The following is a 12,476-nucleotide window of genomic DNA, read 5'->3' as shown; positions in this document are numbered from 1 at the left end:
AAATGTTTACACCGTTTTCCTTTAAACTAGACTAATGTGTGTGTGGGTAGTGATGTCTTACCCAGCAGAGGTGATGAACCGTGGCCTCTGTAGTTCGACGCTTTGAACCAGCAGTCTGGGCTCAAGGGTTCGGATCTCTACATAACGTGGCAACACTGCAATGATGTACGGTGGCTGGTGTGCTGAAGAAAGATAAGAGAATGGACACATGAGACTAGTGATAAAAAAATTCTAGCACAACATCTTGTAATGATCTGTAAGTGGGATAACGTACAGTCAACGGTTGTTTTTGCATGATACAATACCTTTATTCTGCGATAAGTACTGGCTGACTGCACCTTATCCCTTACATTTCACCCAGTACTAGTTACAAACTTGCCAAAAATATCTTATATTTTATAGTTTCATCAACACAAGCTAGAGCAATAGTAATAGACTACCACATGTGGTATATTTTAGGAAGTCAAATCTGCAATCGTAAATATCTTAAGCAGAGGCGTTTCCAGCATTGAAGGACATCTGGGGCTTAGACCAGACAATTTTATTTTTACACTAGCAACCACTTCTCTGTAGTCCAAAGCTGGTGAGAGGGTATTCTTTGAGTTTTGCTCTGGCTGGGCCTGTTTCTACAGTTCCTAAATCTTCCACTCTAGTACTATCCTCGACTAACTCATTCTCTCTCCTCCCTGAATCATCTGTGATGCAAAAGAACAGATACAGCACATAACTTATTGCAAATCAGCTTCAAACAACTAATTCATCAAGTGCTACATATGTCAAATTGTAGACCAATACCATTGAAGAAAATGTATTGGGAAGAGCAGATCAGTGGGATTGCCCTAAGATCTATCATGATTCTTGAATTTTCATGTACATTAACATAAAGTCATCACAAAAGAGTTATATTATAGTGAGTAAAGTGAGGTAAAAAAATATTGAATATAAATTATTTATATTTTTTGACATAAATAGTTAAAATGATGTATAAGATCCTAAGAAAAGCAATACATGAATGACTTTAGTCTAAGTTCATTGACACACTATGGCATCGAACTGTATATAATTCTCCATGTTCATCTGTCAAAATCCTTTCATTAGGATCATTGAGATAAACAATGTTTCACTTTTAACTTTCTCTAAATTAAAGTGACTGATTAATTGTGACCAGTTTCCATGCCTAATTCTGGCACAGCTGCTGCTGCTGCTCCTCAGTCTGGAGCTCATCTTTGCTACACTCTACAAAACCATTTAATCAAATCAAAGTGTATATTTCCTACAAATTAATATCACAAAACAAGTCACGCATACATTTTATGCTAATGCTTATTGGTTATCCTTAGCGAAAACAACACCTGACAAACAAGAAAAGTACGATCCGAACGGGACTCGAACCGAAGTCTCCGACGTGAGAGGCGGATGCGCTAACAAGGAGGCTAGAGGCTACGACATGTAATGACAGTCGGTAGTGGACCTCTTGAAGTTTAGCCTACTGTGGGTGAAAGCCAGCCAGATGATGATCTTCAGACTTTAAGGACAAAAACAAATGTGAATTCTTACCCACTGACGTCTTTTGGAAAAATCCCCAAAGCCTCATTTGCTTCATTTTTGCTGTCTTTCCTGCTAACTGCTGTTAACTCGGCACTAAGTAACGTTAGTTGATGTCAACGACTGTGCAAGCTCCTCCCCTACCTGCTGAATATTCAACAGAGAGGAAGAAACGGAGTCGCCCATAGGCTACCGACAGCAAAGAAACTTATTCTATAGGCTAGATTATGCCTATGTCTATTTTTACAGGCTGTATGCAGTATGTGCAAAGCCAAAGCACAATGAAATAAGGCAACTTATGATTACGGGGGTTTACATAGACTATTGTCCGGTTTCATATTTGTCAGTCAACTTTTCAAAATACATTCGGGGCTACACTCAAAACATTCGGGGCTGAAGCCCTGGCAAAATAGGCTGCCGCCTCCTCTGATCTTAAGGCCACTAGTGACTCAGAAGACTTCTACACATGTGGGAAAGAAATATCCAGCTCAAACCAGAGCCAAGAACATGCTAATACTCCATTCTGGACGAGACAATACTGTAAAAGCCAGAGCTCTTCAAAAACATACTCCTCTGGATGTTTGACAGTTACTCTGCAGAGATGGAACAAGCACTGTTGTCTTTCCATTCTTCCAGAAGTACATTATTCTGTAATCGTCTCTGGGAACTACCCAGCATCTCTATTTCTACATTTATCTTTGCAAGTTAGTTAAGTTACTCAACATATTATCTTATATATATTAGTGCTAGGCGATATGCCCAAAATTGTTATCACGATAATCTTTTTCATATTGTTCAGTATCGATATTTATCACGATATACATTTATACATATACCAAGTATAGGGTATAGAAGCCCTTGTGACTGTGGAATGATGCTGAATGTGCGTTCAGGGGTGTCTGAGAGAATTTTGAAAAAGTAAAAAAAAAAAACATTTGTATATTTTCATTAAAGTGAGAGACTAGGCTACCAACTAGTAATTTTAGTCTTTCCTTATCCATTCCAGACATCTAATTAATTTTCATAAAATTAGAACAGAAATCGATTTGTTTATTGGATTTGTTATTATTAAAGGCTCATAACATGCTGATTAATAAAGATACATTTAGAAGGGAAAAACGTTTTGGTCTAAAAGGTGCTTTGAAACCACATTAACTCATGCAGCGCTTTATGTCTACGCACATGCAGGGAAAAGAGGTGACGCGTGCGATGCGGGGCAGAAATTATGCATGTTTGGTGCTAGAGAACAATATTCAAGATTACAGCGCAGAAAGATCAGAGCTGTTGTCCACATCACTGTTGTTCTGTCGTGATCTTCACTAGAGACGATGAGAGGGCGCAACCGTTGCCATGATGGAATGATATGATGTCCGACGTAACCCAATTGTTAGCATTAGCTAGCATTAGCAAGTTCATCCAGTCTGACCCTATGTTACCACTGGCGCGTTGTGAGCGAAGCTGAGAGCGGTTTCAATTAATTAATATGAAAGCCGAGCATCATTAAAGTGTTAATTCAGTGCAATCAAATTTATATAAAAATAACATGTTAAAAACATTAATTCAATAATCATGCCCCTGGATCAAAATAAGGAATGGCCACCATGTTTTTATGAGTCACGGTCAGTGGGGGCAGTAAGTGTAACTCCAGCTGAACAGGCAACAAACCACACTTACTGACAGCAGACTGCACAAAACCAGGACACGTTCTTGCGTTCACACACAGATGGACGTAGCACAATTTCGAATGCAGGGTTTTCAAGATTTTTCTAGGTTTTAAACTAGATTTAGCGTCCTAAAAACGCAGTGTTTATGATGTGACACAGGGCTGTTTCTAAGCATTTCGGGGCCCTAAACGAACTCCTACTTTGAGGACCCCCACCCAAGAATGACACCACAATTCAATCTTTAACAAATCTGAATAAATTAACTTAAAAAATGGAAAATATTAACTACACAAAACACAATAATTATACACAACGGGACACAACTGTATAACGTTAGCTAACTATTTGTTGCAATTTAATACATGACAACAAACAACTCTCTCCTTGCATTTACATTCTCTCTTCCCTCTCGGGCCACAAGGGGGCCCCCTTTAACTGTTATATTGAGCCATAGCATCTGCTTGATTCTTACTGGCAGCTAGGGCTGGACGATTTGACGATATATATTGTGGTGATGATATAAAGTGTCAATCGACAGATATTTTGCTATATCGCGTCTATCAGTGGACATGCTCCATGCGAGACTGAAACCAGGCTTGTGCAGGGAATGAGTTGCTGCTGGTCAAATTTGCGCATGCTGGTTTAACGGCAGATTCACTAAAGGAGTTATGCACTTCAAGCTGATTCTTTTCAATTCTGATTTTTCAGGCCGATTCAGAGCAATCTACAGCAGAGGATGCAGCAGTCTACTGTGATCTGAAACACTCTCCCGGGACAGCGTCACATGTGATCCAGACATCTGAATCATCTCTTTAACATGCACATCTGTACTTCTCCATCACTGTATTAATTATTGCTGATATGATCAAAAGGAAGTCAAGAAAATTAAGGGGAGATTGTTGTTAAAACAGGTGCAACATCTGTGGTGTAGGTTCACAAAAGCCAACAGATTAGAAAAATAAAAATGTTGTAAACTGTATTTTTTTATATATATACACTGTATAGTTTATTTGAAGCATCAAAAAGAAGTAGAGGTATGTTCATCCACTCTTGGTGACAAAAAAAAAAGATTTGCTGCCTCCAAAAAAACTACTACAGTAGTTGAAAGGTAAATCTGAATATGCACAAAATGGATTCATGGATCCGTGAAAATCCCAGGAGATCAGCAGTTAATGAAATACTAAAACCAGCCTATCTGGCACCAACAACCATGCCACCGTCCCATTATGATGGTTGATGTGAACATTTACTGAAGCTCCTGACCTGTATCTGCATATTTTATGACCTGCACTGCTGCCACATGATTGGCTGATTAGATCATCACATAATTGATTGTTGGTGCCAGACGGGCTGGTTTGAGTATTTCTGTAACTGCTGATCTTCTGGGATTTTCAGACACAACATCCTCTAGAATTTACTACGAATGGTGTCAAAACCAAAACGCATCCAGTGAGGGGCAGTTCTGTGGATGGAAATGCCTTGTTGATGAGAGGTCAACAGAGAATGGCCAGACTGGTTCAAACAGACAAAGTCTACGGTAACTCAGATAAGCACTCTGTTCAATTGTGGTGAGAAGAACATCATCTCAGAATGCTCAGATGATGGTTGGCACTGTTTTGGCAGCATGAGGGGGACCTATACAATATTAGGTAGGTGGTTTTAATGTTGTGGCTGATCGATGTATATATGAAAACTAATATATATACTATATATATATATATATATATATATATATATATATATATATATATATATATATATACACACACACACACACACACACACACACACACACACACACACACACATATTACATACATATACTGTATATTATTTATGATGCCCCCTTCACGTGTTATCTTAATATCTTTTTTAGCTTTCAGTTGCATTACGCTTACATGTAGCCAAAAGTGTGGCGAGTAATAACAAAAATGTACTAGCCTATGGCAATTCTTTCTCTGACTTGTCCGTAGAGGGTTGGATGTATTAGCTACTTTATTGAAGTTCCTCTGTTGTGAATTCCTCACATTTAGATTTAGATGTAGCACATTTTTAAGGAAACTGCATATTCCCAAGTTACCATCTCTGCCTAGCGTGCAACTTAGTTCAAATTCACCTGTGCATTCACTTCAGTCTGTGCAGATGTCAATTTTACTATTACGTTTATGTTGTAGATATAGCTGATTAATCTCACATATACAGGATGTGTTTGCGGTAATTAACCCGTTAGGAAATTATCTTGTATAGAAACATACATTTTCATCATTAACGTGGGTGATGAGATTAACAATTTGTACTACAAAACAAACAATTCACTTAAATATGAAAACAAATGGAGATCAACTAAACTCTGGTGGCCCATATTCATATTATTTTAAAAGTGACTGAACCTGTTTGATGATACATATTTGGCGAGTTGCTGAGCTAATGAGAACTTTGTTGAAACATATTAATTAAGAATAACATCATACCCATCGCTACAGGGATGTCTGTCCAGTTGAGGGCACACTTCTGAGTGCAGACCCCTTCTTCATTCAAGACAACTGTGAGGTCATCCTGGCCCACTGCTACCTTCCCGTCAGCCAATGGGGCCACCAACGGTTCCAACTGTTTCCCTGTAGGGAACAACTCCTTGACGGAGCCACGTCCATCCATCTGAGAAAGAAATATTACACATTTATTTTTAATTCAGAAGATATCCTATGACATTCACTTATATTTGTAAACAAGTGTTGGAGAGTAACTGACTAACAGAAGTGACGTAACTACAAAGTTTCAATAGTGTTACAGTAGCTGATTCATTGTGGTTAATCAGTTTGTTTGTTCATTTCCATGAATCTGTTAAAAGAAATTAACGGATTCATTCAAAACACTGGGCATCATTCTACTACATCTTGTTTTTCTCAAATGCTGCTGTTCGTCACTATTTTTATGCAGATACGGCTCAGATTCTTCCTTACATGGCTTCAATGTTAGCTACTTTTTGTTATCAACTTGCTGTGTAAACTTGCAGGTAGCCTGACCGTTTAATCCTTTTTCAATAATGTGGAGCAAGCAGCTTTCCCAACATTATTGGAACCAAATAACCATTGACAATGGGCACATTCATGTCATTACTACCTCTATCTGTATTTGTTCTCTTTACTTACCCGTATCAGATAGTAGTCTCGTTTGAAGCCCACACATATGGAGTTTTCACACCAAGCCATGGACTTAGGAATGTCTGGAGCGGTGACATCCCCCTACAGCAGAGACCAAATATGATTTAGTCTTCAGTAACTGATGGACCATTCAAAAATTATTAGATATCTGGGTTTCGTAACCAACCTGCAATTCATGGAACTCTCTGTCCTTCCAGTAAAACAGCTGAATTTTCCTCTTGACTGCAACGCACATGCGCAGTTTGGCCTCACCTGTGCTGGATTGCTGCGGGGGGGGGGGCATACTTACTGTAGATAATTTTTTTTTAAATGGTTAGCTTTAAAATTTTGCTTTTTTTTTAACAGATGCCATTTGCTCTGATATTTTGATATCAAATGCAGTGACATATATCTTGTAAATTAGAGTTCATATATTTTAACTTTGTGCAACCCCACGTGTAACGGTTATCGGTAAAAAACCTAACCGTACAATTCACCACTCACGATTCGGTAAGCATTGGCACCGCGGTTTACCTCAAATTTATTGACGCATCTGGAGCACAAGGTTTTGTGAAGAAAATAAAGCATCAGATAGACACAAAGTTACAACCTCCGCTAATGCGCCTGAATGGATCTGTAGGTGGATACTACAATGGTTCTGCAAGCGTTGTGTCTAGTTGAAAATGGCAAGTGTAGAAAGCGAGCCGCTGATGGTCAAAACACTTTTACAAAACAGGCACTGTATGCAGACATTGCTCGACATTTGTGGTATTTTGGCTTTGCTATACGCAATGCATAATTTAAATTCATTTAAACTGACTGAATACTGTTAACAAAACACTCTACACTGTCATTTAAGGGTTAAATATCTGGCGAGCCGCATCACGTTGTACAACAGCATGCCGTTGATTTCCGTTAAGCGCTCCTACAGGCACCAACAAATGTGCCACTGGTAAGAAACCTCTAAGTTTTTTCATTGAAACCTGTTTGGTTGTAAAGAGCATCGTGTCTAATTTGTTTGAAATGCTGCTTTAAAAAAAGCATACATTTTTCGCGCAACAGTGCGCTAATAAAGATGATGTCCACATATGTGGAAAATTGAACCAGCTAGGTGTCTGCAAACATAAACACTAATATCACTGAATGCACTTTTAAGAATGGGTTAAATGTCCAAATACGTTTTTGCAATGACTGCATATAAGCAATACTAAATAAAAACATGGTTTTTCCATGTTGAATCCACCTGAATTTCTTTTATTTTATTAGTATGAAAATATGAAATGAAATGGATCAATATTTACCAAGTAATCCACTATTTTGTAAAGGCAGGGTCAGATTTAAATAAGACTAAAATAATGGCAGTGTTATGATTTTATTTTTACACAGATTACAGTATATGCCAATGGCATGAGTCCAAAAAGGGGAAAGAAACACTTTAAAAATCCAAATTGTGACATCATTGCTTTATGTGGAAAAATATAAATGAATAAAGAGGTTTACATTTCAAGTTTAAACATTATTTGTACTTTAGACCATTGTCTTCTTAGACAAGAAAAACTAGCTTCATATCATGCAACCCACAATTTGTTTTGAACACTGAAAATAGGTAAAACGTAACAATTTATGGATGGAGTCACACTGAGAGCCCCACATATCTGGGATTTAACCAAATACAGAGTCTTAAACATGAAGCTACAAAAAAAGAAAGTTTGTTTTGAACCATATGAATATAAAAGGATGAGAAGATAACTTTAATACATCTGCAGTTATAGGCAGTCCAACTTTTGAAAAACAATAAAAATTATATTTTTATACAAAACAATATGTTAGTATAATGCAACAAGAGGTGCTGAAGTCAACTGATTTTAGTAATAGACTTACCAGTCTCTGTGCAGAAATTAAAAAAATGAAACATTTATAAGGTTTTTGTTTTGACCTGTAGTTTTGCTCCAAAATCATTGCCGAATTTTGTCATTCCACAAACTAATGGATTACTCCTTAAATATTGATCCATAGCTTTAATCATTTATGTTTATTCATCATTTATGCTTATGCTTTAAATATAAAAAACAAAATTTTGAGCCAGGGAGCTTTGTTTGCTACTTACCTGCAGGTCACAGGCAAACAGTGTGGCCCCTCTAGCTTTGGACACCACAGTGATCTGCTGGAATGTGAGTAGGTCATGAACATGGACGCTATTTTCTGAAATGAAAGAGACCAATGATACTGCTGATTCTGAAACTATATGGTTCAACAAGTAATATGACACCACATCAACATTTTCAACAAGTGCATAAAAATGTGAACCAACTTCCTCCACAAAACAAAGTAAAAAGGATTATGACTTCACATCATATGAAAATATGACTAGATTAAATACTCACCCAACAGACTAACCAAAATTTTGTACTGGGAGACCACGAAAAGCTGTGAAAGGAGACAGAGTCATTTGAGTGACATAAAAGCAGACTTCAGTTTGATTAACTGTTTAACTCTTCAGCTCTTCAAACTACAACTTAAACCTAATAAGAAACAAACAGTAAACAACGGTAACAATCTATCCTGTAGTGGACTGAATTTTTCTTTATCTGCAATGCTATCATACTTTTGCAAGCCCTTTCGACATTTACTGTTAACATTTAATAAAAATAATAATAAATATAGCTGCAAGCAGCAATTAAGGAGCCAAGCAAATCAACCATTATAAGGCATAACAATGGTAATTAAAGCAATCTGGTCATGATTTTAGGCAAAATGGTTGAAAAACCATGAATACTATCAATTGCAATGGGACATAAAAGCTAATTACTTTTGGCCAACAGGTTGCGCTGTCAACAAATTGATATGGTGCAGTTAAGATTTTTCATTTAGTTTGGAGTGCAATTTGAATTTAGAAATTAATTTGATTTAGCTTTTCGTTTATTAAATAAATTATTTAATTTTCAATGCAAAATCAATAAAGCAATAAAATTCACTGATCCCTCAGCCCAGAGATTTCTGATGTAATTGGATAGATATATATATAAATTATAATAAACATGAGCAAGGCCAAAATATTACTACAGTACATCTCACCAAAAACATGTCACAAAATCCAGCAGCTTAAAAAGTCAAAAAACAATAAAATACACAGAATTCAGAAACATGTTGGACTCACAATTTGGTGCTTCGGGTCTTAAGGACCCACTTAACATCCTTGCTTATTTTGGAGTATATATATATATCGTGAAGGAGGGAACAAAACAAATTTATTACACACATTATATATTTTCCTGGATAACGAAATACCCGACAGGTAGAGAATCCATGGATGAAGCTTCTTTGCCAGAGAGATGTTGACAACTGTTGTAAAGCCATCTTTCAAAAAGTTGAACAACACATTTTAAATGCACTTATGTTTTTTCCAGTTTCATTTGAACTTTTAGTTAAAATAACTAAAAAATAAAGTGCAAAGTTTCAAATCAAGGTGTCTTGCTTTATTGTGTAAGCTTAACCCTAACCATGTTTACCGGAAATTATCCCATAGTACCACCTAGCATCCAACCAGCGCCAGTGTTCGTCATTTTTCTGCGGAGTTTTTTTTTTTCGACCAAAGTATCGAACAAAGTATCATTTAGGAACCGGCATCGAAGTCAAGCTATCGGTATCGAAAATTTTTGAACGATACTGTGGCAGGGCGGAGGGCGGGGCCGGGTCGTGATCATACACACCCGGTCCCTCTCGGAGGCTTGATTAGCATGATAAGGGACCGGGTGTGTATGATCACGACCCGGCCCCGCCCTCCGCCCTGCCACAGATACCCAGCCCTATTTGCTGCACTCATGAACAACCAGCTCACTGAACATTCGTTTGACTGTCCGAGGAAACTGAACTGATTTTTTTTTTTTTTGTGCTGGTTCCGCTAACGGTTAGAGCTTGTTTTGTGGAGGAACAAACTTTTAATACAGTTTTGGGAATTAATCTAGACATTTATTTTCCTTATTTGCTGGAGTTTGTTTTATAGATTATTTTCTGTTATGTAATTCTGTCTCACAAAATTTGTATAGAAGCACAGGACTTGAGCAATCCAAAGTTGTCACGGGGGCTCTCGTAGGCGTTCGTGGACTGTTTGAGTTTAGAGGGATGGACGCCGGTTGGCGCTGTCATGCAGGGGGTTAATACACACGTTTTTCTGTTTGAAAAACAAACACAAAACAAACACAAATGCATACAGGGCAAATGCTTATAGCTCTCTCTCTCCCAAACTGACGCATCTCGTTGCACTTACCCCTAGGGCTGTCCCGATAACCGCAATATTGTAATACCGCGCTATTGACCAGCCAACCGCAGAGGAAGGAAAGCAACCGCAGAAACCGCAGCAATCGCAGTGTTCAGTTTTTTTTCTTTCTTCCATAAGGCTTTGACCTTTTTTTTTACCATTTGTCACTGTGCATTTAATGTTAAATAAATTAATAATTATGCAAGAGTGTTACGACATTTTCCCACGAACCATTGTAGCTCTATCTGGTGTTTCGTTTATTTTGAATAGGCCTACTAAAACGATGGCAGTCGCTCTCGTCCCAAAACCTAATGTCACGTCGCCAGTTTGGGAACATTTCGGCTTTCAACCCAATGAAAAGGGCGAGCCAGCGAATTTAGATGAGCCGATATGCAAAATTTGCGGCAAAAAGGTTCCTGTGACACGCGGCAATACATCTAATTTGAGGTGTCATCTCGCTAACTGAACGGGTTGGCTTAAACCATCATCCGAGGATACCACCTTAACATTGGACATAAAGCACAAAATGTGTGGTGTTCTACATGGGAAGTATGAACCAGCTGCCTTACAAAAACTTTTGGCAAAGGCGTGTTGTTTAGATCCTCGATATAGGGACGATCATATCAATGACACGGAGACAAAATCCGCACTCATCGAAGAGATGGTGGGAGTGGAGGACGAAGAGACCGCTGCCCGTGCGTCAGAGGTTGGAGACGAAGAGCAAGCGGTAGTGCCACCTGCAGTAAAGAAAAGACTCTTGGAGACCTGCTGAAGTCACGGACAACCTCCGCGTCAGCGCCCATACCCAAGAGAGCGCGAGCAGATAACGAGCTCACGCGCTATCTGCATGAGGAGTGCATCGACACCAACGCGAATCCACTGTCCTGGTGGCGCGATAATCAGTCTAGATTTCGCTGCTGTCCAAAGTCGCGTGCAAATACATGTGTATTTGTGCAACGAGCACACCGTCGGAAAGGGTTTTCAGTGCCGCGGGAATATTGTTACCCCCATGCGATCCTCCCTGAAACCACATAAGGTTAATATGTTGGTTTTCCTAGCGCGAAACAAGGACATGATAACCCAGGTCTAAATCGCATTTGTTAAGGCTTAAGTTTATTCTCTGTATTTTCACTTAGCCTACTTTTAGAATTCTTTCGTTTTCAAATTAGAAAAAGGCATTTTCTTATTAGGCTACTTGTTTTCATGTGATACTTTAGAACTCTTTGATTTCTTTCATTTTGGAAAAGGCATGTTCTTGTTGCTGTTTGGCATTTAACAATAAACAAAAATGTTTTAAAACGTGTCTCTCTGTCAGTTACAAAGTAACAATATATACTACATAACTCAACAATAGAGCTTTGTATGCAGTAAAATCAGGATAAATTAGGTTTGTAAAAAAAAACGAAATAAAAAAAACGGCGGTAATACCGCATATCGCGCTATTGAGCTGCCCATAATAACCGCAAGGGAAATTTCTTAACCGCGACAGCCCTACTTACCCCTCTCCTCGGCTGATTAGCCCAATTGGGGGCCGGGTGTGCATAGTCACAGACCGGTCCTCCTCCTAGTCACATACAAACACCGGACTAGTGTTACTGCCGTTGATGACAGCAAATCTCTGCAAATACAAGTACTCCAGCCCTTCCGGAGCAAGGCCTGAAGCCTTGGGACAGAGTACTTCATGCAGTTCCACTGCTACTACAGGGCGTTTCGAAGATATAAACATAGATTTTGAAGTGATATATTTGACTCTGAAGTCATATAGTCAGGTCCATAAATATTGGGACATCGACACATTTCTAATCTTTTTGGCTCTATACACCACCACAATGGATTTGAAATGAAATTAACAAGATGTGCTTTAACTGC

At 38.4% G+C, this 12,476-nt stretch overlaps 1 protein-coding gene across 2 annotated transcripts in view; it reads right to left on the bottom strand.

The window, feature by feature from the left end:
* The window catches only part of LOC127662813 (vam6/Vps39-like protein), a 61,811-nt gene that overhangs the window by 33,768 nt on the left and 15,567 nt on the right, over nt 1-12,476 (bottom strand). For both annotated transcript variants that reach the window (XM_052154169.1, XM_052154170.1), the window contains 6 exons: nt 8,734-8,776; nt 8,457-8,551; nt 6,537-6,635; nt 6,359-6,451; nt 5,681-5,864; nt 62-182 (listed from right to left, as the gene is read on the bottom strand). In XM_052154169.1, coding sequence (XP_052010129.1) covers nt 62-182; nt 5,681-5,864; nt 6,359-6,451; nt 6,537-6,635; nt 8,457-8,551; nt 8,734-8,776 — 635 coding nt within the window. The remainder of the gene's footprint in view (nt 1-61; nt 183-5,680; nt 5,865-6,358; nt 6,452-6,536; nt 6,636-8,456; nt 8,552-8,733; nt 8,777-12,476) is intronic.

This window comes from Xyrauchen texanus, chromosome 22 (assembly GCF_025860055.1).
Source record: "Xyrauchen texanus isolate HMW12.3.18 chromosome 22, RBS_HiC_50CHRs, whole genome shotgun sequence".
Classification (NCBI taxonomy): Eukaryota; Metazoa; Chordata; class Actinopteri; order Cypriniformes; family Catostomidae; genus Xyrauchen; species Xyrauchen texanus.
This window is presented reverse-complemented; position numbering and strand designations above follow the sequence as displayed.